This window comes from Pleurotus ostreatus (genome assembly GCF_014466165.1).
Source record: "Pleurotus ostreatus strain PC9 chromosome Unknown scaffold_5, whole genome shotgun sequence".
Lineage (NCBI taxonomy): Eukaryota > Fungi > Basidiomycota > Agaricomycetes > Agaricales > Pleurotaceae > Pleurotus > Pleurotus ostreatus.
Genome location: NW_023503160.1, coordinates 843,604 through 868,558, shown reverse-complemented (window position 1 = coordinate 868,558; position 24,955 = coordinate 843,604). Strand labels below are relative to the sequence as shown.

The 24,955-nt window shown below is 50.3% G+C and overlaps 10 protein-coding genes across 10 annotated transcripts; 6 read left to right on the top strand and 4 right to left on the bottom strand.

Moving 5' to 3' along the window:
• Positions 1 to 566: 566 nt before the first annotated feature.
• On the top strand, positions 567 to 4,662 carry PC9H_007267 (uncharacterized protein; the record flags this gene model as incomplete). The annotated part of the gene is made up of 16 exons (XM_036776800.1): positions 567 to 923; positions 973 to 2,307; positions 2,358 to 2,404; positions 2,454 to 2,639; positions 2,697 to 2,798; positions 2,846 to 3,007; positions 3,067 to 3,136; positions 3,191 to 3,470; positions 3,526 to 3,640; positions 3,691 to 3,821; positions 3,877 to 3,947; positions 4,001 to 4,177; positions 4,235 to 4,287; positions 4,343 to 4,410; positions 4,461 to 4,492; positions 4,549 to 4,662. 16 exons carry the CDS (start codon positions 567 to 569, stop codon positions 4,660 to 4,662), a joined length of 3,300 nt encoding a protein of 1,099 aa, XP_036630420.1.
• Positions 4,663 to 5,373: 711 nt separating this feature from the next.
• Positions 5,374 to 6,628, top strand: PC9H_007266 (uncharacterized protein; the record flags this gene model as incomplete). The annotated part of the gene is made up of 3 exons (XM_036776799.1): positions 5,374 to 5,474; positions 5,525 to 5,826; positions 5,880 to 6,628. The coding sequence occupies 3 exons, from the start codon at positions 5,374 to 5,376 to the stop codon at positions 6,626 to 6,628; spliced, it is 1,152 nt and encodes a 383-aa protein (XP_036630419.1).
• A 188-nt stretch (positions 6,629 to 6,816) lies between these two features.
• Positions 6,817 to 9,006, bottom strand: SPO11 (endodeoxyribonuclease; the record flags this gene model as incomplete). The annotated part of the gene is made up of 14 exons (XM_036776798.1): positions 6,817 to 7,111; positions 7,165 to 7,211; positions 7,265 to 7,319; positions 7,368 to 7,520; positions 7,576 to 7,643; positions 7,695 to 7,769; positions 7,824 to 7,907; positions 7,960 to 8,046; positions 8,096 to 8,149; positions 8,209 to 8,263; positions 8,314 to 8,380; positions 8,431 to 8,495; positions 8,547 to 8,759; positions 8,810 to 9,006. 14 exons carry the CDS (start codon positions 9,004 to 9,006, stop codon positions 6,817 to 6,819), a joined length of 1,515 nt encoding a protein of 504 aa, XP_036630418.1.
• A 508-nt stretch (positions 9,007 to 9,514) lies between these two features.
• On the bottom strand, positions 9,515 to 10,391 carry PC9H_007264 (uncharacterized protein; the record flags this gene model as incomplete). Its single annotated transcript, XM_036776797.1, has 5 exons — positions 9,515 to 9,639; positions 9,708 to 9,738; positions 9,792 to 10,139; positions 10,197 to 10,294; positions 10,346 to 10,391. 5 exons carry the CDS (start codon positions 10,389 to 10,391, stop codon positions 9,515 to 9,517), a joined length of 648 nt encoding a protein of 215 aa, XP_036630417.1.
• A 619-nt stretch (positions 10,392 to 11,010) lies between these two features.
• Positions 11,011 to 12,182, bottom strand: PC9H_007263 (uncharacterized protein; the record flags this gene model as incomplete). Its single annotated transcript, XM_036776796.1, has 3 exons — positions 11,011 to 11,560; positions 11,613 to 11,825; positions 11,881 to 12,182. The coding sequence occupies 3 exons, from the start codon at positions 12,180 to 12,182 to the stop codon at positions 11,011 to 11,013; spliced, it is 1,065 nt and encodes a 354-aa protein (XP_036630416.1).
• Positions 12,183 to 12,532: 350 nt separating this feature from the next.
• On the top strand, positions 12,533 to 14,573 carry PC9H_007262 (uncharacterized protein; the record flags this gene model as incomplete). The annotated part of the gene is made up of 8 exons (XM_036776795.1): positions 12,533 to 12,880; positions 12,938 to 13,066; positions 13,122 to 13,220; positions 13,277 to 13,490; positions 13,542 to 13,897; positions 13,951 to 14,350; positions 14,401 to 14,475; positions 14,533 to 14,573. The coding sequence occupies 8 exons, from the start codon at positions 12,533 to 12,535 to the stop codon at positions 14,571 to 14,573; spliced, it is 1,662 nt and encodes a 553-aa protein (XP_036630415.1).
• A 782-nt stretch (positions 14,574 to 15,355) lies between these two features.
• On the top strand, positions 15,356 to 16,973 carry PC9H_007261 (uncharacterized protein; the record flags this gene model as incomplete). The annotated part of the gene is made up of 4 exons (XM_036776794.1): positions 15,356 to 16,148; positions 16,200 to 16,654; positions 16,717 to 16,804; positions 16,909 to 16,973. 4 exons carry the CDS (start codon positions 15,356 to 15,358, stop codon positions 16,971 to 16,973), a joined length of 1,401 nt encoding a protein of 466 aa, XP_036630414.1.
• A 439-nt stretch (positions 16,974 to 17,412) lies between these two features.
• PC9H_007260 (uncharacterized protein) lies at positions 17,413 to 17,939 on the top strand (the record flags this gene model as incomplete). The annotated part of the gene is made up of 2 exons (XM_036776793.1): positions 17,413 to 17,734; positions 17,809 to 17,939. The coding sequence occupies 2 exons, from the start codon at positions 17,413 to 17,415 to the stop codon at positions 17,937 to 17,939; spliced, it is 453 nt and encodes a 150-aa protein (XP_036630413.1).
• Positions 17,940 to 19,763: 1,824 nt separating this feature from the next.
• On the top strand, positions 19,764 to 21,757 carry PC9H_007259 (uncharacterized protein; the record flags this gene model as incomplete). The annotated part of the gene is made up of 8 exons (XM_036776792.1): positions 19,764 to 19,867; positions 19,923 to 20,202; positions 20,251 to 20,399; positions 20,459 to 20,504; positions 20,558 to 20,862; positions 20,912 to 20,935; positions 20,987 to 21,380; positions 21,440 to 21,757. 8 exons carry the CDS (start codon positions 19,764 to 19,766, stop codon positions 21,755 to 21,757), a joined length of 1,620 nt encoding a protein of 539 aa, XP_036630412.1.
• Positions 21,758 to 22,165: 408 nt separating this feature from the next.
• Positions 22,166 to 23,606, bottom strand: PC9H_007258 (uncharacterized protein; the record flags this gene model as incomplete). Its single annotated transcript, XM_036776791.1, has 7 exons — positions 22,166 to 22,281; positions 22,341 to 22,517; positions 22,577 to 22,948; positions 22,998 to 23,116; positions 23,167 to 23,301; positions 23,357 to 23,423; positions 23,480 to 23,606. 7 exons carry the CDS (start codon positions 23,604 to 23,606, stop codon positions 22,166 to 22,168), a joined length of 1,113 nt encoding a protein of 370 aa, XP_036630411.1.
• Between the last annotated feature and the right edge of the window lie 1,349 nt (positions 23,607 to 24,955).

The window sequence follows — 24,955 nt, the reverse complement described above, 5'->3', positions numbered from 1 at the left end:
GAGGTGTGGTTTACTAGAAAGAAAGCTAAAACCGATCATGTCCTTATTTGGGTGTTTATGCTAGGGGCTAGGGTTGTGTTAGGGGCGCGCTCTGAAAAGATAACCATAGGAAATTATGCACTCCCGCGCTTTTCCTTCTCTCATCAGCATTTGGTTTGGCTCCTTGCTCTACCATCTATATGCTCCAAAACTATCTATGTATCCCACGCATTTACCCTTGTCACTGACTTTCTTTAAAGCGCCCGTTTATCTTAGTTCACCTCGGGATTCTTCTATCTGTACTTCGTTGGCGCTCGCCCGTAGAGCAACCATTGGTGCAAGGCCTCGATGCCAACGTCGACTTCCTAACTTGGGATATGATAGAGTTGGTGATAGACAGAACTTCGTCGAAGGTCAAGACGGTCACGTGCTGGTGGTAGGACCGCGCCACGCGCGTCTAATAGATGACATCGTTGGGTCGCCGGACTGGCCGGACTGCAATCTGCAAGTGACGACCAGCTTCATCCCGTACCACCACCATCACCTCGCACCACTTCTGTGTGCAAGGAAACTCATCCTAGATCACCATGGCTTCTGATGCACTCAAGGCTATGCAGGAGAAGTTATTTCGAGGAGGGCCCTCCCAAGAACCAACTGATAATGATAATCAAGGGCAACCCCCTGGCCTTACTATCAATATTCCTGGAAAGCAGGAATCGAGCAGCAGTGTGCCATTTCCTACGGCACCGCCTAAAATGTACAAATCAGACTCGTCGCCGAAGGCCATCAACGATCGACCGGAGGACTACCAACCTTACAGGGAGCGACTGGCGCGTCAGCTTGGCCAAGAGTATAAAGGTACAGAGAGGCATCGTCTTCAACAAGACGAAGAAAAAGATCGCCACTGGAAGAGGTGGGGGCCCTACCTTAGTGATAGGCAATGGGTAAGTTATGGCGCCTTCATATATGCGTCTATGCGCTCACCCTCTGTAGGCAACCGTGCGCGAAGATTACTCGGACAATGGCGATGCATGGAGCCATTTCCCGCATGAACATGCCCGATCGCGTGCATATAGATGGGGTGAAGATGGCATCGCAGGCATATCCGACAACCACCAGCGATTGTGCTTCGCCCTGTCGTTATGGAATGGCGAGGATCCTATCCTCAAAGAGCGTATGTTTGGCGTAACTGGACATCAAGGGAACCACGGCGAAGACGTCAAGGAGCTGTATTACTACCTAGATTCGACACCCACGCATTCATACATGAAATTCCTCTACAAGTACCCTCAACGTCGGTACCCTTACGAACAACTAGTAACGGAAAGCCAATCTCGCGGACGCGACGTACCTGAATACGAGATCATGGACACGGATGCCTTCGATGACGACCGATACTGGGATGTTTTCGTGGAATACGCCAAAGATGAAGACGATCCAGATAGCATATATATACGGATTACCTCCTACAATCGTGGCCCGGACCCCGCCACTTTGCATGTTATCCCTCAACTGTGGTTCCCTAACACCTGGTCGTGGAAGCATACAAAGCCTCTCATGCCCTTACTCTCGGCCTCCGTCAGAAACGATGTCAGCGCAATTAATGTCAAACATCCCGAAATGGGGAAGACCCACCTTTACTGCCTTCCCTCACCTCCCCCTGTTGGCCCAAACGACAACTGCGAAATCGACCCTGATATCGACGCGGTCGAACCTGATCTCATTTTCACCGAGAATAATACCAACTATAGCAGATTGTATGGAGGCCATAACGATACCTTATATGTGAAAGATGGCTTCCATGACCATATCATTCCTTCCCATCGTCCACCGACATCGGACTCTCAGGAAGAAAGTTTCTTTACCCACAAGATCCGTTCGAGGACGGCGTCGACCTTTGGCGCAGAACCGCCCGATGCTGTAGAAGAAGGCCCCTGCACACCTTTCCCACTCTCCTCCAACTTCGTGAACCCAGCTAAAGTAGGAACGAAGTCGGCGGCTCATTATGTTTTCCGCGACGTGCCCGGGAACGGCGGATGTGCTGTCGTGCGATTGAAGTTGACGCCTTCATCGCCGAAGAGGGATCCCAGTATCGAGGACGAAGGCCTTTTCGATGACGCTATCGAAGAGCGCCGCCAAGAAGCAGATGAATTCTATAACTCGTTGGTCTTTGGAACGATTACTGATGACTTGAAGCAAATCATGAGGCAAGCCCTCGGCGGAATGTTATGGACGAAACAGTACTACACGTTCATCCAGAAAGAGTGGATTGAAGGCGACCCAGCCCAGCCTCCCCCTCCTCCAGAGCGCAAGTATGTGAGGAACAGAGTGAGTCCAGCGTCAGTTACCACGCACATATTAAGCTCACATATATCCAGGAGTGGAAACATCTTTACATTGCCGATATTCTGTCTATGCCAGACAAGTGAGTCCGTGTCGTTGGTGTAGGCTCCTTTCTGACGGTGTTTAATCAGGTGGGAGTACCCTTTCTTCGCCGCCTGGGACACCGCGTTCCACTGCATCCCGCTTGCCGTGGTCGACCCTGCCTTCGCGAAGAAGCAGCTTGATCTGCTTACCCGCGAATGGTACATGAAGCCTGATGGGCAAATCCCTGCATATGAGTGGAACTTCTCTGACGTCAATCCTCCCGTGCACGCATGGTGAGTCCATGCCTTTCTGAGGCGTCGAGTTCAATTGATATTGAAACAATTGTCTAGGGCGACATTCCGTGTCTTCAAAATTGAGCGAAAGCTGACAGGCAAGGAGGATCTTGCTTTCCTTGAGCGTGTCTTCCAGAAGCTGCTATTGAACTTTACTTGGTGAGTTTCATTTCACGCATCGCAGGCCACCAACTGATTCCTCGAAGGTGGGTCAACCGCAAGGACCAAGGCGGTAACAACGTCTTCGAAGGAGGTTTCCTCGGACTCGACAATATTGGTGTCTTCAATCGCTCTGAGCCTCTTCCGACTGGAGGCTTCCTCCGACAAGCTGACGGCACCTCATGGATGGCGTTCTACTGCTTGAATATGTACGAGTTTTCTCCTTTGATTGTGACAATAGATGGCCGTTGCTTAACTGGCGCTCCAGGTTGAGTATGGCTCTGGAACTCGCAAAGCATAACCCCGTCTACGAAGATATTGCATCCAAATTCTTCGAGGTAATTTTTATCATTCTCGCTGCTCACGGCAAACTGAAAAGGCTATCTTTCCAGCATTTCATTTTCATCGCAGACGCTATGACTTACAAATCCGGTGATGACGAAATCAGCCTTTGGAACGAACAAGATGGCATGTACTACGATGCCATCGAGTTCGGGCCCGGGAACTCGATGCAGTTGCCAGTGAGGAGTCTCGTTGGACTGATCCCGCTATATGGTACTCTGGTGTTGGAGCCTTCGACTCTAAACCGCTTCCCAGGGTTCAAGAAACGGATGGAATGGTTCATCGATAACCGTCCAGAGGTGGCCGGTCGGAATATGGCTAATATGAAAGGTTCGTGCAGGATGATACTGACAGAAAGCCTATCTGAATACGGACATCATCTTAGCTGGAGGTAGGGGCGAACGAAGGCTACTGGCACTAGCAGATAAAGAGAGATTGGTCAAAATCTTGGAGAAAATGCTTGATGAAGATGAATTCCTCAGTGAACATGGTATTCGATCGTAAGTGTGATGACTACCCACACGCTCGTATATGCTAAACGTCATCCCAGCTTATCGAAGAAGCATAAGGAGCATCCCTGGGGCATGGATGTTCACGGGCAGCGATACGAAGTTGGGTATTGGCCCGGTGATTCCCTTTCAGGAATGTTTGGCGGCAACTCTAACTGGCGTGGACCGATCTGTAAGTGTCGCTACGCATATCGTAAAACATATCGGATTGACGGACACCGTCTCAGGGCTTGCTACCAACTTTATCTTGATAGAAAGTTTACAAAGGTTCTATCAGTACTACGGCGACGAGCTTCAGGTCAGTAAATTCAATAGAACGGTGCTCTCTGTGCTCACGATTTTTCCCCATAGGTCGAATGTCCAACTGGCAGTGGCGACTATATGAATCTCGTCGAAGTTGCTGAAGAGATCCAGCACCGTATAATTCATATCTTCGGGCGAGACCCTCAAGGTAGGAGAGCGACTAATGGTGGTAACGACAAGTTGAACAGCGATCCACACTTCCGTGACTATGTATGGTTCTATGAGGTAAAAATACTCCCCACTTCGTCTCTACAGCATTTCCTGAGACACATGATGCCATAGTTCTTCCATGCTGACACCGGCAAGGGCTTGGGAGCCTCTCATCAGACGGGATGGTGAACTTTCTCCGTCTATCTTTATTATTCGGCTTGGCTAAAATGGACGATCCAGGTCTGGTTTGGTTGCATATCACATCTTGCAAAGCGGTGTAAGCTGTCGGCTTCCGAAGACACCCAGGAGTAAGCTGTCTATTCTTGCCAAGAGTCTCATAACTGATATCTCTCGTCAGCGCCTCGCGGTGTTGCTCACCACTACTTCGATGTACGTCTCCGCTTTGCGCCGTGTTATTCATAGGTTGCTGATGTATTCTGATGTAGGAAACCATCGAGTCTGAGTATGGGGGCGATGTCTCAGAGACGAAGTCAACCTTCAGTGCCGTCAGCGGATGGGATCAGAACACGCTAGGCGATATTTCCCCGGACGCGTTGTAACCAACAGACATTTGTACACGGCTCCACTTCTTCCATCCTCGCACATGCATAGATCCCCTGTAAACTGTTGTCCTCCGTTGTGTTTTTGTTCCCGACCCATGAGTAGATAGCTTGTAGCTCTTTGTGTACACAATGGCTTCGCGATGCCATAGAAATAATCCAATAATTCATATGTCCGTGATTATATCGAGATGCAAACTTGTTCGATATTCGGCTTAAAATGTTCATAATGTAATCCTTGAAAGCGTCGCAAGTAGGAAGTAAGCTCGCCGTCTTAGCGCCTTAAACCGTATGTCCTCGGTCGTCGACCATCTCGATGTAAAGCATATCTGAACAGCCTGCATACAACGTTCACGTCTGAAACACCCGGAATATCTCTTCGACACATTGTAGATATCTTGACTTCTTGAAATCAATGCCAAGACTGGGCCACGCCCATTCCTCCTCATTCCCATACCCGTGTCCTTCTCCTTCCCACCTAAACTCCGCGCGAAGCCGATATCTCGTATATCACGCCGAAAGATTTAGGCTGTGCGACATTCTCGCGATGCCACCCTCCAAGCATACACGGCACAGCCGGGGTGTTTCTCAAGCGAAGCGAATTTCAGTATAACAATGATCGTCTACTGGTTGACTGAGATATAAACGTGGGGATACCCTAGCCCACCGACCTCCACTTCTTCCACCCTGCCGAAAGTGTCGCAAACGATCATGATAGACCTACTTTGCTCGAATAACGACGCCCTCGTCGGGATGAGCTTAATATTAGCGCTGAGCAGTTTCCCCTTAGGGGCAGCGTCCAATGTTATCCTGTATGTGAATTCCTTTAACACGGAGCACAAAGCTCACTTTAGCATAACAGACCTAGGCAAAGGGATGGTCAACACGGAGACAGTGATTCGGATTCGGACTCGGACTCTGATTCAGACTCGGACTCGGACTCGGATGGAGGTGGACGAAGTTCTTCGAGTTCCTCAAGGACTCGTGGATCGACCGCTACTTCGGGCCCTACGGGAACCGCACCACCAGTAACGTTCCATGGGAGCAGGGACGCAACTTCAAGTACTGGTGCATCCCAGCCCACTAATTCGCTCGGTCAAAGTAGCAGCACCTCCGGAGGGGGGCTCAGCGGGGGAGGCATTGCAGGCATTGTTATCGCAATCCGTGAGTTCCGTATCTGCTAGCATGGGTTGAGCAATCTTTAAACACCCTGATAGTGGCTGCCTTGGGCATGGCATCACTCATCTTCCTGGCATGGCGGCGCAGGGTTCGGCATCAACGTGCCATGCCCCGTGGAGGACTTCTCCTACCAGGGGGCTCCCCTGATTCATCCACCGGAAGTTCACCCAACCCCAACACATACGCAAACATTCAACCAGAAATGTCCTCACGAAACCATCTTCTCTCCTCGATAACGACAGATCCCTCAACCCTTGGGTCACCAACGACACAGTCCAACAGACCATTGTCTCTTTCGACGTCGCACTATCCGCAGTCTTCATTAGATGGAAACAGCGTGCTGCTAACTGCTATTCCCCCCATATTGCCTAGCCCGTACGAACAACATGAAAGATCGCCAACGGCTCACCAACAAACGCTCGATCGTAACGCTTCTGACGTTCAGAGTCTTCAAACACGATCAACACTACTTTCGGAGAGCCAACCTTACACATACGAAGAGAGCGCCAGACACAGCACACTCACTTCTATGAGTACCTCTGCGGGGGTTTCTGGTGGAGTAGTTTCGGCCGTGACGACTAGCCCTGGTTCAGCCGGTGTTGCATCAAGCGCGGCTACCGGTAGAGAATCCCTTCAGCAAGACATGGTCGCGTTCCAGAAGCGGTTAGAGGCCGAAGAGGAGGCGACAAGTGGGGGCAAATCCAGCAGAGCGAATGCAAGCGGTGATGACACATTAGGCGGCTTGCTTGACCCTCCGCCAAGTTACACGAGGGCCAATGAGCAGTAGAATGGGCCAGACGGGTGGGAGCCAGCAGGTTAGTCCATTGTTTGATTCGATACATTGTATTCCGGACTTTTGATAAGCGTTATGTCCGTTGGACACGGTACGAGTACGTAGAATGATTATTATTGATGATCGAAAGGTGAGGGAGCGAGATGATCCAATGTCGTGCAGTCAAGAATGAGAGAGAGCAATTAGCGTCCTCGGACCTCAACGGTCATGATAGCTGCACAAAGCTTGGCGATGAGGTAATGCAACAAAGGAGGCTGGGCGGTTGAAGAGGCGCCTGGAATGAAAGATGTCTGGATGATGCAATCGGACACCAGGAGATCGACGTGGCTTTGCTGAGATGGCGAATCCAGATGCGGGCGAGATGATTTGCTAGACTGCGATCCTGATGACAAAAGAACAGATTGCTGGGTTCGTCCGGTGGACAATATCTCGATCTCCGCTTTCCGACGCGTGTGTAACATACGCATTAGCTCTTTCCTGGAATAACCGAAAGATGACAGACGAGTAAATGCAGAGTACTAGCCACGAACCTCCATGCTTGTGGTAAGGTTAATTGTCGTGAAAGCATGCTCAGAGCCTATATGCGCTATGTCAAGGTCGGCTCTTGACGACATGACAAAGGATACTCACTTTCTTTTCATCATGTCGTGTGATGGGAATGAGTGAATTCATCTCAATCTGAAAACTGAGGCCGCTGTCAGCTGGTCAACCCCTCCATGAGAAATTACGTTACTCGGCGAGTTCCCCAACCCGAAGTCCCACCCACTGGACTCTCTCTGCGGCTAATTTGTAGTTTTCATGTTTGAGACTGTTGCTACCGTATTTATAGGTGGAAAGAATATCCAAACCGTACGGATCACCGTCGACCAGAGCCAGAATCGGAACACTGGGCGCGCCACATTAGTGACTCAGGCCTTACGACAGTGGACAAGGTGATTTACGTATCTGGCAAATTATCTGAAAGCGTCTTGACAAGTTGCCTCGTCGCAATATCAGGATAGCCCTTCCCCTGGGGTCACTGTCAATGGCGATCATGGGAATATAACTGAGGAATGAGTACGGTGATAAGCAAGCCTCGCCCTGGAAAATCAGGGTGGTCTGTCACTCGGAGTCGGCAGAGAGTCTGGAATACGGCCTGCGTCGAAAGAGGTTAGTTATACGTAGTGTCAGAATGAGCGAACAACCGCACGTCTTTCTCCACAACGAGAACCCATGAGATAGGATGTACCACCGTGAAAGTCAGTATGTCTTCGCCAACCGGCACCGAACTTCCCTAGTTTCATCAGACTCCCTGAGATTCCGAGAGATGGAAGGGGTGTACATACTTCTGTGTCGGTAACCTCAATGGTTTTGCCAGAATGCAGGTGCATACGTAGGCTCGAACCAGACACGAGACCTTTTGATGTAGCACGCTACAAAAAGCTTGAGCGGCGTAGTTCTGCATGGAAGACCCATCCGTACCATGTTAAGGTCAGACCGTTCGAGATGGAACGTTGCCGCTAGGTCATCGATGATCTAAGTGGTAATCTGATGAGCATATACTTAATTAATATGTATATGCTTCGTATAATTACCTTATCCACTACACCCTGAGACTTAAACAGAGACACGTCTTTGTAGTACAAGTCTCTAAAGAAATGAAAACATCAGAAAACGCCATTACAGCGGTAGCAGCGTACCGCTTCGTTGTTGGAGCATCATCAATCAGTGCCTCGTGTATACAGTCCATAACCCTGAGTAACTGAGCTGTTGTATGCTGATCAGAAACGAATTAAGACATATAGAGAAAATAATACCAAACGGTTTAGCACTTGGACTTTGTGAATTCTTTGGGTAGTAAATTGACCGTGTACCTGGCGAGCTGGACAGGACGGTAAAAGGCAAGTACAAGTCAAAAGACTGGACATGGAACTACCCGTCTGCCATTATTTTTCGGCGGTCAGCAAGCTCCAGTTGGATCCTTGGTGTTCGCCTAGAAGGTTTGTCTAGCTTGCGCTGGGACGCTGAACCTTCCCCTTCGGTACTACCGCTGCCTTGCCGACTTTCTGGAGGATGGAAGACTGAGGCTTGGAGCTGGCCCAGGAAGGATAAGACCAGTTCTTCAACAGCCTCGATGCCCTGAGGACTAAGAACAATGAGCTACACGAGGAGGGGATAATTTGTAGTCCAAATTACGGCGAATCTTGGCTGAGATCTGTCTCCTCGTCATTTCCCCAGTCCTCACCGTCGCTTCCGATATTGCTCCCGTCGTGGCAGCTAAGAAACGACGGCGGATCAAGGAGGTCCTCAACAGAGACGTCCTCCATAAATACATCGTGGTCAGTCCTCAAAAGTGCCTCTGCTTCGATGAAATCGTCGTCGAAAGCTTCCATGGCCTCGTCAACGTTGAAACAAAGAAACGGAAGCAGAATGAAGTTCAAAGTTGGCGGTGAATTGCTCAGGCGCGTGACTCAGGGGCTTCAGGGTCCCGGCTATTTCGGCAGTTTCTGCATGAAGAAGGATTCAAATCAAGGATGCGGCGGCGGCGGCGGCGACGACGTTAATGTACATGAGAAATGATCGATTGTTGTCGTGCGATTATAATCATAACAAGGCGGTCGTCTACAAAGGAGGCTGACAGTCATCATGAAACGCTTGTGCGGCGTTCCCAGCTAGAAAATACAGATGGTATGCTAGTGGACTATTACTGTGCGGATGAAGCACTGGTGGTATAACTTTGCTTTTCGAAAGCGATTATGGTATCTATGCTAGCATGGCAAAGTATGATGGAAGTGGCGGAGAAGGTCCTGGTTACAAAGTGGGGAATTGATCGGGGGTGGCGGTGAAATAGAAGCTCTAATGTTGAAGGGTCGCACCAATGACGGTTTGGGTCGTTGAATGCTATCGATGATGTCCATCTAGCGATGCCGCATTCTCGCTGTCTGATTGGTGCAGCCGAGCGTGGCGGCGCATGTTGCTCAGAACGCCAAAACTGCGTCCACATCCTTCAACAGGACATATGAATGCTAACGGAACCAAATTTAAACAATGTATGGTTAGTTAGTGACAAGCTAAACGGGAGGAATTGACTCACGTTTATCGTCTGAATGGGATGCAAGGTGGATCTGGTCTTTCAAGTCAGTGGCTTGGAACCCATGAACACAACGCCACCGCTCACCCTAAGTCCACTAGGGCGGTAGAATCGTTTCATGCAGACGTTGCATTCGTACTTCATTGATGCTGAGAAGATGTCTTCACCATCCTCAGCTAGCCGCTCGTAGTCTGGCATACCCGATGAGGTCGTTGGGCGCGAGTGTGGCGCATTTGGCTGAAAATAGTCTGAGGGTGAGGCGCCCCCGTGTGGCTGGTGTTGCGCATAGGCATAATTAGGCGATGAAGATGATGTTGCGTTGTATGATGACTCTGAAGGTTTGCGAGAATGCGGTAGTGAATGAGGAAACTGATGGGGCCCCGAATTATGCGCAGTCTTGGGAGATGGTTCAGAGAGTGATCTAGCTACATGTCGCTGATGCCGATCACGATTCAGATTGTGTCTGACGAGCGGTAAACGAGCGAGACATACCTGTTCATGAGAAGCATGTCGTGGTCGTGAAGAATGATCTTGCGGAGAGACCTGCAGGGGTGCCAACGTTAAAGAAGCAGCTTCGTTGGATCGTTCATCTATCGAAGATATTAGTTACATCCAAATACGATATTGGGAAAAGGTCGTACCGCGGATGAGGAGATGGATCGATGGCAGGACTGGTCGATTCATCATTGAATCGTGGGTGGCGAGGAGGAGAAGGGAAGAGGGAGGAGTTGCCACTTCCAAGAGATAGGTGACACTAGTATATATACTATGAACCTGTCGTAGAGCCGAGCCACTGGCAGAGGTCCGGAGAAGGCGTGTGCTTTAACATTCTGAATCTTCCATTTGGACCGCTGCTGAGGTTAGCAAAAAACATATGATCATGATGGAAACACAGACTGGGGTTACAAAATGGGCATGGGCCGAAGCATTTACTTCGAGATCTGTGGTCGGAGGGCTCGGATAATCCCATGTAGTTGGAGGGTGCTACAAGAACCGAGAGGACCCTAGCTGACCTCAGCGGTTTAGCAAGATTCATACAGATGCTATGGATGCACAAAGAATGCGGAGACCCTGTCAGAATGTTGATGTAAGTGTTTTCTGTCAGGGATAGACTGCATCGATATCTGCCATGCGTAGGCAGGCGTGTACCAACAAGATCGAGTTTGGCTTCGCTGTCTAAATCGAGTACGTGCCTGCAGGCGGTGCACCGCCGATTGTGTGTAACCAAGGAAGGAAAATGCAATTTAGGGCCGAACTTCTAGCTTCGGTATGTCGACGAGGGAGACATTTACAAGTAGGAAGGCCTTCAGGAGCTCCAATTTGCAATTTCTATGTCAAACCACTGGGGCAGATGTCTCCATAGATCCTCTCGAACGCCCTCCGCTAACACACGAAATTCTTCACGGCAACTTTCACATGCTTGGTATAACGTTGGGTGGTCGCCGCCAGTCACAAAGTTCCTATTGAGCATCGCTTCCAAATCGTAAATCGCGTATAAGGGGTCAGCGCCTCTGATATCATCGCTCGAGACATTGATGTTTCGTAAAAGCTCAAATGTGATTGCCTCGAATGCAGCTTGGCAAGATCGGCGACCTGGCTCCCTCGCGCCAAAGGCACATAACGCGGACGGATGCCGTCCTTCCAGCTCGTTGACGATAAAAGTTGATAGAAATCGAGAGGCATGTTCTCTACCACGAAGGAGTTTCATCAGATCCTCTGCGGAGAGGAAGGCTAGTTGAGATGTCGGGCACATGTAACCAGCCGCCGAGTCGCTCGGAGAACAGCGAGACAAGTCGTAAAAGGCGGAAGGAAGGAGCTCTGGTGCGCCAGCCAGTCGGGCCAGATTGATGACCATTCTGCATAAAAACGTAAAAGCAGGAATCAGAAGGTCAGCGTGTAGATCCTCACATTGGGTGCGGTAAACTAGGTCTTGGGATACAGTGGCCGTCTGAGTCTTCGGCGGCCGCTTCTCTTTCGTCCCATTGGATTAGTGACACTGGCCAGGAAACACGAAGTCCTCGAAGAAGATCATTCCGCAAATGCTTTACATCGTACTTCGTCGCCAAAGTCAAGACAATCGCTACTAGAGGAAAGCCAGCGTTATCATATCGAAGGGAAGACCTGAGTGTGGGTAGAATTCAATCGACGTTACAAGCATCTAATCGGCGGTACTCACACGCCATCGTACAAGGCGGTCAGGAAATGGAGCATATCTTCCGGCGATTCCGAGACACGCAGAACGGGGCGTCCTTCCAGTCGATCCGTAGATAGTTCCAGGATTGCAGCAGCCAAAGGAGCCGAGTGACGAGAGATCAGGCCTTGGTGTACCAGAAAGTAGAACTCGCCCGCCAGAATCGCCAGGTTCCCGTCCTCGAAATTGAGCGTCGGATGCCTCTTTGCTCTATGGCCGCCATTCGCCCAGATCTTCGAGTTCTTGCGTGCATGTCTGTTCGTGCTGAAATCATGGCAGACCTCCATTGGACGATTGCGCTGCCTGGAAGCAAGTCGGATTGAAGTCAAGATCGATAACGTGACTCAGCGACATGTCCGCTATAAATGATCTAAAAGGAGAATGAATACGGACACGGTGGGATCCATGTTTGCTTTCGACGACAATCCATCTCGAATGTTGGAAAACTGAAAATGACAGAATCTATGAATGTCAGAGTCGGAGGAACTTGCGAAGTAAGAGTCGGAAACACTGGGGAAGTAGGACCGTGAGAAACTGGCGATTCAGGTTGGAAAATTTGAACGCGTCGAGCTTCCCCAATCCCATCACCTTCTGCCCATACCACCACCTCTGACATTTCGTTGACCGTCTCATAAAAATGGCCGAAGTCGTTGCTACTCCTACCACAACTCAGCCCCGCTTCGTTCCCGGCGCGCCACCACCACCCCCGCTCTCCAAATCGCAAAGGAAGCGACGGGCAAAAACCGGAGGCAAGTCAGAACAAGCTCCTGACTCTCCTGTCGTAATCCCCGATGCCGCAACCGCTGCCCTTGTTGAAAAAGCCCCCGATGCCGTCGACGTAAAAGAAGGTTCGGTCGCACCAGAGTTAGTGGCGCAGCCGGAGACACAGGCAACCACACCTCTGCCGGAAGAGGAGGGTGTTCTCAAAAACAGCCCCATTGTTGAACTTGTTACGAAAAGATTGAAAGCGACGAACAAAAAAATTGTATGTTCCGGATTGGTTTCTTCATGCATGAGTCCACTTTTTATAATCCTTGTTCAGCAACGAATATCAACGTATGCGTCCACCGATCCCGAGAAGCTAAACGATGACCAGAAGCGAACGCTGAAAACGCTGCCCACCTTGGAAGCTGTTCAGAAAGAGCTGGTAGAAGTTAAAAAAGTCATTGAGGTCAGCACGCGACATACAAGTTACTGAACTTAGCTGAATGTTTACTCCCCCGAAGGTTTACGAGTCTGAACTTGCTCACGAGCTAGCTGCTAAACGGTTAGAGATTGAAAAGGCTGAACGTGCAAGAATCGCGGACGCTGTGACCGCCGCTGAGGTTAACTACTCTTTCCGCTCTAGCCCAGGCAAGCAACTGACTGTTCGGTTCCTTAGCGTTCTGGTGTTGCGAAGGCTTCGGAGCTTCTGACTTTCATCCGACTGCGCTCATTACTTGCAACAGGAGAGCCAGAGGGGCTTGGCATGCAACCGAATGAAATCAGCGCAGTCATTGCAGTGTGTGATATGCTTCTCGGCGAAGAAAGTGATGTCAAGCAGACTGCTCTTGATGGTATCTTTTCCGGTGCTGGCAGTTACGAGGATGTCCCTTGTAAGTCCTCTACACGCCTAATGCTTTGCGATATACCAACGCGCGACCCAGATTCACGGATACAGGAAATTACGCGACTCTACCTTAACCCACCCCGCGTCCCCACTCCTGAGCCCGTTGCTGAAGTCGAGTCTGATGCTGAACCTTCCGTTGAAGCAGAGGCGGAGGAACAGCCAGATCTTGCCGTATCCAACGTCACCGTAACAGCCACGGTGATATCAACATCCGGTAGCTTCCACTTCATGCAGGCCAGCGAGCTCGAAGCGTCGACATTTGAGGAGAATGCTGAATGGGTCGAGCGGTCAGACGCCGTTGAACCTCCTCAAGATGTAGCACCAGGGCAGGATGTTGCAAAGGAGACCCCCGCAGTTCCTGAAGTAAATGGTCACGTTGAGTCAAATGGAAATGTACGAAAACTTGATACGTCATTCTGGCAGCTGAGCTGATAATCTACATGAAGGCACTTCCTCCGCCTGCGGAGGGCGAACCTATCGACTGGGCTGCCGATGACGAGGATGGCCTCCCCTCTATCGCTGGTCTGCACGCCAAATTCGGAACATCTGGATCAGCCACCCCCGACGCTGCTGAGCAGACACAACCTGCGCCCGCCCCAATAGCAACGGAAACACCTACCCCAGCTACCAATGGTCATGCCCACGACGCCCCTTCAACGCCTCATGGAGATGAGGACGACGGCTTCACGCAAGCTCGTGGCGGTCGTGGTTTCCGAGGGCGGGGTAGTGGATTCCGTGGTGGTGAGCGTGGCGGTTACCGTGGTGGTGAACGAGGGAGTTTCAGGGGACACCGTGGAGGCGATCGTGGAGGTTTCCGAGGGGGATTCCGTGGTGGTGAACGTGGTGGTGAGCGCTATTGTTGTTCTTCATGCCTATGTGATTAATTATGTGGTCAGGCTTCCGTGGTGGTCGTGGTGAATGGAGAGGTGACGGTGAGCACCGTGGACGCGGAAGGGGCCGGGGACGAGGCGGTACGCGGGCTTTCCGTCATACGATCCAGACTGAAGTCGCTGAACAAAGTTTCCTAGGTCCTCACGGGAGCGTGCCTCCAACACCTACTCAGGCATAAATTTTTAAACGATCTGTAACATACCTTGACTACTACTGACAACCCACTCGTGTCACCCTCCCTCCAACTACTGATACAATACATCTTTCCCCACGGATTCTGTTGAGTCACAGAACCCTCTAGCCTCGTGTTCATCCCTCAACATTCACCGGACCGGTCACTTCGGAGTCGGGTTTTTGTGAGCTAATTGTAGACTCGCCTATGATGACAGGCTTGGGGAATTGTGATTTCTGTAGGGCAGAAACGATTCATCTCATCTTATCACAGTGTTTCACCATGCAAAGGGCGCTCATGCAAGGGGGAGATCTGACGCATTGTGAGAGGAGCGTGGCGAAGGGCCCACCAAAGGAGACACGAGGTGAACCATGGGATCTCGAACCTCAGGGAATATAGCTGATATGGAGGAGTCGAAGGTTATTCGTCGCTACAATAGTTCATCCCAGGCGGGAATGCAGAACCATTTCACCTTGACAAGTCACTCTTTTGTTACGGGAGCGTCGTGTTGGTCTAACCAAGCAAGGAGGCCTACTTCCCGCAGCGGTCGCGCCTCGAGCAAATCGCAAAGGGAAACACGAGTTAGGGACGGGACGCCTCAATAGCGATCAGTGATGGGGTCCCGAAGGCATGTTGCCGCCTCATGCATAGCGTATGGAAGAATCAAAGCAACTTTTATGCTCGACAGCCGCAGCGTATCAATGACCGCCTCCTTTTTCAAGCACATTTCTCATATCGACTCAAGCTGATAAATGCCCCATGCACTCCCGCCAGGCGCAGCTCGAACCATGTCATCCTTCATCCTCGTTGGTATCGTTGGGCTCTCCCTTGGATCTATCTTCCGAACATGGAACAACTACAGACAAAGCCGGATCGCGACGGAAAAGAGGCTCTTGGAAGACATTGTAGGGCTGTCTCACGCGATCGAAAAGAAGGAAAAGGAGATCAAGGCTCTGCAGGGGAGATTGACGGCCGTTTCGACTGAGGTGGTTGACAAGAACCAAACCATTTCGAATTTGGAACGGCAGGTCGAGCAAGCCTGGTGGGAGGTAGCAGACAAGGAGCATTCGGCCAAGAAAGTCGATGAACAGAACCAGCAGCTGACGAGGGAGCTGGAAGTCGCAAGGGAAGCTGCGTCCAATGGGAAGGCAGCTCACGCGTCGGAGGACCCTGCTGGCTCGGTCTCCAGCGAGGACACTGATAGCCCCGTCGACACACGCTCAGTCATCTCCGATCGTCTTTCAACCGCAGACGTGATGAATAACCTCTCGGCTCTCAACACGGAAGTTCTCCAACTCGCATTCGCCATGGCAGAGTACTTCGCGTCTCCTGACATTCCTCGACAGGACGATGAGGACGAGGTCAATGCCGAGGCTGTGAGGCAGGCGGTTGAGGTTATTGGTGATGGCATGGTCTTGTGGCTGAGGCGTGGACGTAACAACCGGGAATCAAAGTTCCTGCGCGTCGCCTTCCAGGCGTGCATGAGCGCGTTTTCCGACTGGATGGCTTCTTCATGGTACTTTGAAGACCCCGACAGCGAGCAGTTCTTGACGAAGATATACGAAAAGATACGAGAAACAGGTATGTTATGACATACGGTTCCTTTTTATTGCTGACACGGTTATTGGACAGAGAGTCAAGCCGTTGCTGGTCAATGGCGAGTCTTGACACGAAAACACGTCCAACGGCTATTACAGAACAAACCAGATATTGCTGAATACTTCCTCGACGCCTTCAGTAACATCTTGATGGCCATAGGATTCGGTAATGATCAAGCGCTGATGCAGAACATCATTCGTTCCGAATTTGGAGATCGTATGGGAAGGATAGGATGCTTGGCGCTGGAATTGAACAAAGCCATTGGCGAAGGCATTGTCTCAAGCGAGATTGAACCAATATATGTCGCTCCCGGTGTGGCCTTTGATCCGGCAGTCATGGACGACGACGAACTATTCACGAACAACCCTCAAGACAGTCCCTCAGAGTCAGAGACGATATTATGCACTACGAGGCTTGGCCTTCTGTGGACTGGCGAAGGTTCTGCGGAAAGTCGGTGGGATGAGAAAATCCTCCTTCGTCCACGGATAGTACGTCGGTCCCAGTTGCTATGAGCCTTGTGAACTTTCTTGCAGACTATGTATTTCTGTAGATTATTTACATCACCCCCCCCAATGCCAAAGTCATTTGTTTATATTCTCCTGTTCCCTGTCCCCTGTCCCCTCTGCACTTCGGTTTACGTGAGTGTTCGTGCCCCACTGTCGTTGCAACTCTTACAGTGCCCGCTACCTTAACTTGAAACCACATACACGTTATGATGCATGATGGCCTGACAATACCAAAGCAGTAGGTTACCTCCATGGCGCCGCCCTCGATGTGTCGCACATAATTAAAGGCACCGGTTTGTAGATTACATCGCCACCAAGAGTGCGCCGAATCATACAAGCAATGCAACTGTTCACACCATCGCTTGAGATGACTGCTCTTTGGGCAAAATATCGGGCAAGCCTGAGTGCATGGACATTGACAGTGGGCCTTTCAATTGATTGAATCATGATGGCTATACTATATGTGGTGGCAGGAATAAAGCTGATGAGTTCTAGGGAAGCTCCAGGAGACTCAGCCTCTCTTCCTTCCACCGAGTCACCTCCCTTCAACTTCAAACGGCCCGGGGGTCTCTTCGATCTACTCAACATACTTTTTGCCTCTGGTGTTGACCCCTGGAGGAGAAATGCCTATCCTTACTACGACTATTGAGGATCTCTGCCCACTCATCCAATACTCGACTACCGGATGGGAGCAAGGGAATGGGAATGATGCCTTGATCACACGGTCAGCAACAGATCCTATGGATGGCTCACGACCATTAACATTTGCCACCCGAAGCTATTCACAAAGCAGTTTTACCGTCAGCAATACGCAGGACGCAAGCTTATCTTTCTCGTTTAACGGAACAGCTGTTGAAATATTTGGGGCAAAGAGGGGTAATCACGGCGACTATCAGATCACCATCGACAACGTTACTTCTACAAGCTCTGGCCGCGCTGACCCCAGTGTATTCAAGACGAGTTTATTCTCTATCTCGAATCTAGCTCAAGGAATTCACACCGTCACCTTGACAAACAAACCTACCGATAATAATCACAACTTCGTGGATATTGACTTCGTGAGTTTCTTTTTTTTTCCAAGAAAGATGCCTCCCTCAAGCTGAAAGTGTGGTAGATTGCTTGGAAATCTCATATAGGCCAGGATGACGATAAGCTAATGGTCAAAACATACCAAGATACAGATCCTTCGTTCTCGTACACGCCACCGAACGTTTGGACGACCAACCCTGATCAAATAGGCTTGTTCAACGCAGGCTCTGGGCAGTGAGTTCTGTGACTTATATGACATAGTGGACATCGACTTGCTCAAACGTTGAATCAGCCAAATAACTGGTCAGAATGATGGTTCATTGACCTACACCTTTTCAGTGAGTTTCCATAGACGAATATCTAACACAGGGTACTAATCAACTTTCAATAGGGTATGTATCATCACACAGATTCTTCATCACAGTGAGCGCTATCTCATCTGCCCGTCGATAGGGGATGGTGTCCAGCTATTTGGACCTATCGGTCCTCTCGGAGCACCATACACTGTTCAAGTAGACAGGGGACCCGTGCGGTCGCTGACATCCGTCAAGACCTTTTACTCTCCTCAGATGATGCTCTTCCATGCAGATAACCTAGGGGAAGGGAATCATGTCCTCCACCTCCAGTACCGGGGCTCTTCCTTGAATCAGTCATTCGCAATTGATTACGCGAATACACTCAGCACCTCCTCCGTAGATTCGGGCTCACGGACGCGGTGAGTCATCACGGCTGCTTTGCGAAGATGCTTCAGGTCAATGTATCTCAGAGGACAGTCTCTACCTCGATCATCGGGGTTAGTAGTAGCTATTCATAGATTCGGTCTATCTCACTCACCTGCATATATTAGCAAACTAAGCGGCGGTATCATTGCGGGCATCGTGATCTCGTCTTATTGATTGTGGCATGCATCATAGCCCTCGTCCTTATAATTCGTCGCCGTTGGTATATCCCGCAGGATGACGGGAGGTTGCCAAAGGAAGATGCGGATGGCTACACACGCTCGGAAGGAATCCCAGAAGAACCCATCTCTGAGCCTGTACGTTGACCGCTTCGACGCGAACATCGTCCGCTGATGTTGATCCTACTAACCTTCAACTTTGGACCAGTCTGTACCGTATGCCACTGTAGCGTCTTCTCTGGGAGAAGGCCAAGGTGCTATAGTTGCATCAAATCCGACACACATTACACGGAATACCAAAGGGCAAACGGGAATGGCACCTAGAGGCGTTGCGCGGGTTTACCCTCCCTTCCCATAGACGAGCCGCTACGACGTAGGGGAGTGCCAGAGGGCCGGTCACAAAGCATCCATTCTTCAAGTATTGCTCCTCCAGATTAGCACCAAGCGACTGAAATTGACTATGATCGATAATCTCTGATTTGTTATCAGTCTGGCTTGTGTGGTATTTCTGTGACCGTCATCCGTAAAAGCCAGTTCGGTGAAACAACCTTCCTTCATGATTCATCCACGGATACGTCGTTCCCAGCTGCTACTAACCTCGCGAAATTCATTCTCGGACTATGCTCTTCACCCAGACCATTCCACACCTCTCTTTTCATGCCAAAGTTGTTGAGAGGCATGCTACCCCTGTCCTCCGGATGCACAAGAACCGATCCTCTCAGCGTCCGCGACCATAGGTTTGGTAATCGACCCGCGCGCACTGTGATGATCAGTTGTTGCCTGACAATGCACCATCAGAATCTACATTATATCCCACCTATGGCATCGCCGCCCTCTAATGCGTTATACAGATTTAAAGGAACTGTCATTGGTTTGAGGATTACACCGTCGCCAGGAGTATTAGCTCAACCAACGGAACGACTGCCCTTTGGACAAGCAAGCATGAGTATGGGCGTCGACAGTGTATTTCAATTGATTCGATCACGGGGGCTATAATTATAAACTACTACTTCGCACAGACAGCCTGAGGAAGGAACGAATAAAACTGATGATCTCCAGGAGACTCAACCTCCCTCCCTCCTTCCCAGTAACTTACTCTCCTTCAACGGCCCAGGGGGCTTCTTAGTTCTACTTTTCTTCTCGGTATTTCGCCCTGGAGGACAAATGCCTATCCTTACCACGACCATCGAGGATCCCTGCCCACTCATTTTATACTCAGCCACCGGATGGAAGCAAGGATCTAGTCGAAGCGATGACTTCGCCTCAAGGTCAGCGATGCATTTCAGGATAGCTTGCTAGTCACTAACACGCCGGCACCCGAAGCTATTCGCAAAGTAGTTTCACTGCCACCAATACACAGGACTCGAGCGTGTCTTTCTCCTTCAATGGAACGGCTGTTGAAATATTTGGGGCGAAGAGGGATAATCACGGCGACTATCAGATCACTATCGACAACGTTACTTCTACGATCTCTGGCCGCGCTAACCCCAACGTATTCAAGACGAGTCTATTCTCCATCTCGAATCTGACGCAAGGATTTCACACCATCACCTTGACGAATAAACCTACCGACAATGGACACAACTTTGTAGACATTGACTCCGTGCGCTTCCTTCTACTCAAATTAAGATATCGCTCTCAAGGGGTTTAGATTACATGGAAGTCTCGTATCGGCAAGGACAAGGATAACTTGGTGGTTAAAACATTCCAAGACACAGATCCTTCATTTTCGTTCTCGCCATCGAACGCCTGGTCGAATAGCCCCGATCAAATAGGGCTGTTTAATGGAGGCTCTGGACAGTAAGTTCTTGAGGTCTGCGTGCCATAGAGATGTCTAATTTGGTCAAACTTCGAACCAGTCAAGTAACTGGTCAGACCAGTGCTTCGTTGACTTACTCTTTTGCCGTACGTCTCCATGAACAGACATATAATACAGTGTACTGATCGGCGCTCAATAGGGTATATATATTTCCAGAATTGTAATAATTTACGCTCACCTACCGTTGATAGGGGATGGTGTCCAGTTATTTGGGCCTATCGGCCCTCTCGGAGCACCATTCACCGTTCAGGTGGATGGAGGACCGGCGCGGTCGTTGACATCCGTCAAGGACTTTTATACTCCCCAGATGATGCTCTTCCATGCAGACAACCTGGGGGACGGAAAGCATGTCCTCCGTCTCGAGTACCAGGGCTCTTTTCCGAACCAGACGTTCGCCATCGACTACGCGAACGTCATCAACGCCTCCTCCATGAAATCATCACAGTAAGCCGCCTACTGTACCAGAGCTTTGCATTAGCTTAATCTGTTACAGGGGGGCATCAGCGCCCTCATCACGGTTAGTGGCGACTCAAATATTCAACCATCTCCGCTCATTTACAACTACTAGGGGATTAAGCGGCGGTCTCGTTGCTGCCATCGTGGTACTCGTCCTATTAATTGTCGCGTGCATCATAGCCTTTTTCCTCATTATGCGTCGGCGTTGGTATCTGCCGCCGGATGACAGGAAGCTGTCCACCGAAGGCATGATCGCGCGGCCAAGTTCGCCACCTATGGCGTCATCCTCGTACTACACAGGCTATACCAGCTCTGCCGATCGTAGAGCGTATGGTAGGGGTAATGGACAACGAGGAGGATTGACTCGAGGGAACACCATATCATCCCCGTCGATCTTAACATTCACCTCCTTCGATCCCAGCGTATCTTTGGCCCGCTATTCTACAACCGGTAGATCCTACTACACACGCTCAGAAGGAATCCCGGAAGAACCACTATCTGAACCTGTAAGCTGACTGATTCTGGCGGACGGTTGGTGATCCTACTAACCATCACAATAACTCAGTCTGTGCCGTATGCTACAGTAGCGTCTTCTCTGGTAGGAGGTGAAAATCCTACACCACCACCGAATCGGACTAGGACTACCCGGAATGTGAAAGGTCAAACGGTACTGGCGCCCGGAGCTGCAGGTGCTGGACGGGAGCTACCTGCGCCTCCCATAGTAGAGGAGCCACGGCCTACTAGAAGTCGGGAAGTGGAAGAACGTCAGTCGGAATTCTATTCTTCGGATATCGCTCCTCCGGATTACCACCAAGCAACGGATCCATCGAGAGACTCTGGAATACAGGACGTGAAAGGCAACCGTAGTGTTACCAACCGTTAGGAATCCTTTGTAAATTGCTAGCATACAGTCGTTCGAAGTTATGATTGGCCTTTCCTCTTCCAGGAACTCAATCCCGAGCTTCACAACATTTCCAACAGCGGTAGTGAAGTTGTGACGATCCAGAACATCTTTTACGATTATTACCAGGAGCGTTGTTTCTATGATATCGAAGTTACATCCACAAATGTACAAATAGTTTATATATACGATAAGAGTCTTCGTCTATTCGAGGGCATATGTCGCAATTGCTCGTCGTTAGGTAGAATGCGCGGACATAGAGTGTACTGTGCGGGAGGATGGAATACCGTCCGATAATCAGTCCGGTGGAGAGATAACGTGTGTATAAAACGGGACTTCTAGTTGATGCATTGCGAGCGAACTCCGGATTAGGGTGGGATAAGCATGTCCTTAACCTGCGCGCGATAAGCCGTTAGTTTCGCCGTATTTAGCTTGGGAGAGCAGTAACGGATGACTTGCCAGCTCGTATGTGAAAAAAGAAGTAGCGATGCTAGGGGCGACCTTGACTAGAAACGTAGCAAGCCGATAAGACGCGAGAACACGCAGGAAGTCAGGGAAAACATACGGAGATTGGGCCAGAGACCACGATAAAGGCCCTTGACACCTTCCGTGCGTACTATGCTTGCCAACGCATCCAAAGCACCGTTGTACTTGATGCCAAGTGCATTTGATGCCATGCCGGTGACTTGCATCTTCCTTCTCAGGACGTCGAAGGGATATGTCAGGGTCTGGGATATCGAGCCTGCGCAAAGTATTTATATAGCAGCGTGCACTGTAAACTCTAAAGCAAATACAACACACCTGCTAATGCCCCACACATCAGTTTGCGGGCGACGCTGCTCTTTCCTGGAGGCGTGACGATTCCTCGCAAGAACTCGTAAGCAGCGAAGTTTATCCCGACGTAGGGAGCGACCCCCACAGCGGTGGTCACCAGGCCCCGATACAGGCCCCTGACCCCGCCTTCTTCGCGCATGATCTTGAGGGTCATGCCCCAAATGGTCAGCTCCGACTTCGTGTACGCCATGCCGGAGGGAGCGGAGGTGTGGTACGCCGATGCGAGCGCGCTGCTCAAGGCCGACGAGGGTGCTGCCGTTGATGCTTTCGGTACCGCTTGTAGAGATGCAGTGGCTATTGACAGCCGAGACCGGACAAGGTCGAGTGGGTATGTTGAGCCTATTCATATTTAGCGAGCCGCCGCGTAGATTGAGTATCTGCAACGCACAGACAGAAGTGATCCCAGCCAATGCACCGCTCGCCAAACGTTTTGGGGTGTCCAACTCTTTGGATCCGTGTTTGGTAAACCACTTCTTGAGTTGCTCGTATGTCGTGAATTGAACAGCGCTGAATTGTCGTTGTAGTGAATCGAATGGTCATCGCGAGGTGCGCCTCACCTGTAGGGTATAATCCTTAAGCAGTTGATACCATTGCCTCTCATAAATCCCTTAAATCCCTCCTCCGTCCACATACGCACAAGGCTACGCCAAACGCCTTTGTATTGTTGGTCCGATGTTCTTGGCTGTACCTGCCTATAGATTGCAATCGAGTTTACGATTGCAAGGATGGCATAGCAAAGCTGCTCACTGAATGATCTTCAATCGCTCCAGCGGGCTGACCACCGTCCGCGAGGCTGCGCCAGCACATCCGCCAGCTGCACCGAAGGCGTCATTAGCACGCGAGACTCCCCATCCAATATTCCACCCGTACCTATAAAATAGGACGTAACCTCTGGCGAGAAGAACCTGCTGCGCTTCTCGACCTCTGCAGGCGGAGGGGATCTCGCGGGACCTGCTTGAGACTGGGATGATGATGAGCTCCCTTGCGCCTGTGCCATTTGATGATCCAATTTCTCTAGCTTCTCGCGCGTAACATGTACAGTGTAGGCGGGCACTTTAAAGTAGATGTACACTTCCCAAGTGGACTTTTGAGAGAATAAGGGAGTGGAGGGTAAAGAAAGACAGCTGAGGCTGGATGCCGATGAAGTGGTAGTCGAAGAGCCAAAATTTCCTTAACTGTCGGGCGCTTAAGTAACCGGTAACGCGAACGGGTGTCCGTAGGGGTTAGGAGATCCAGAATGCTTTACGACAGTTCTCGATTCTTGTGAGGAAAGTCAGACGAAATCCGCCTGGAGCCTGGCTGCTGAAGTCCACTTGTTACCTCCTGCCATAGTCACCGTTTTCTTTCCTGTTCCAGATGGCCCGTCACCCATAGATCACTTTGAACTCAACACTCCTCGCAAGGCGATTCAATCCCTGTGCTTCACCCCAGTGAAATGGCTCCGCTTCGTTGGATAGACCATTTTCTATATAACCAACGGTTACCTTCCTCATGATCCTAAAGGGACTAACCGTCTCGCGGGTGAATATGTGCCCCAGGATGAAGATACATTATTCTACCAAGCGGTGCGGAAATTTGATTGTTGTGCTATGCAGGAACTCCCTGGCAAGTAGCATAGGATTTTCCCCCGTAAACGCTGGAATCTCATACCTCTGTCAAGAACACGAAGGTGCCCGAGTTTAGCCAGGTTCTCCTGGATCGTGATAGGGCATGCGGTGTTCAGTGGCATGTCATAGATATCCCCTTTACCCGAGGATCAGAGGTGAGTTGTTTCCTGTGTGATGTCGCATACTAATTCTGGTTTATCATAAACTAGTCGACGAGGATTCTTGTCAACTAGCGATCCATTCAACCCCCAATCAACGATATCAATGATGAACAAAATGGCTATATATGCTCGGAACCCATCCACCAATTGATTGAGGACCGCGAGCTCGCCGGCCTAGTTGTACGGCCTTCCCCATTCTTACTACTGCGAATCAATGGCATTTAATAGGCTCCCAACGGCATTTTGGAACCCAACGACATTCCTCGCTCACTTCATATAGGAAATCCAGATGATACCGACCAAATCCTCCTAATTCGCGTTACACCCTTCAGCACCTCGCGATCAAAAGCCCCTTTAAAGCTCAGTTGCTCGACTACGCATTCGCGCCGGAATAACCAGGATGCTAGGTTTCGATCTTGCTCTCCATCGCGACTTCCCAAACCTGCGCTCTTCCATTATGTGCATGGCGCCTCCATCATGATAACTATCGGTACTCCTGAGGCTGTCAAAGCATGGCGATGCCTCCATGGATGGGGTCGACCACCCAACCATGCATCTCTATCGAATCATCCCATGAC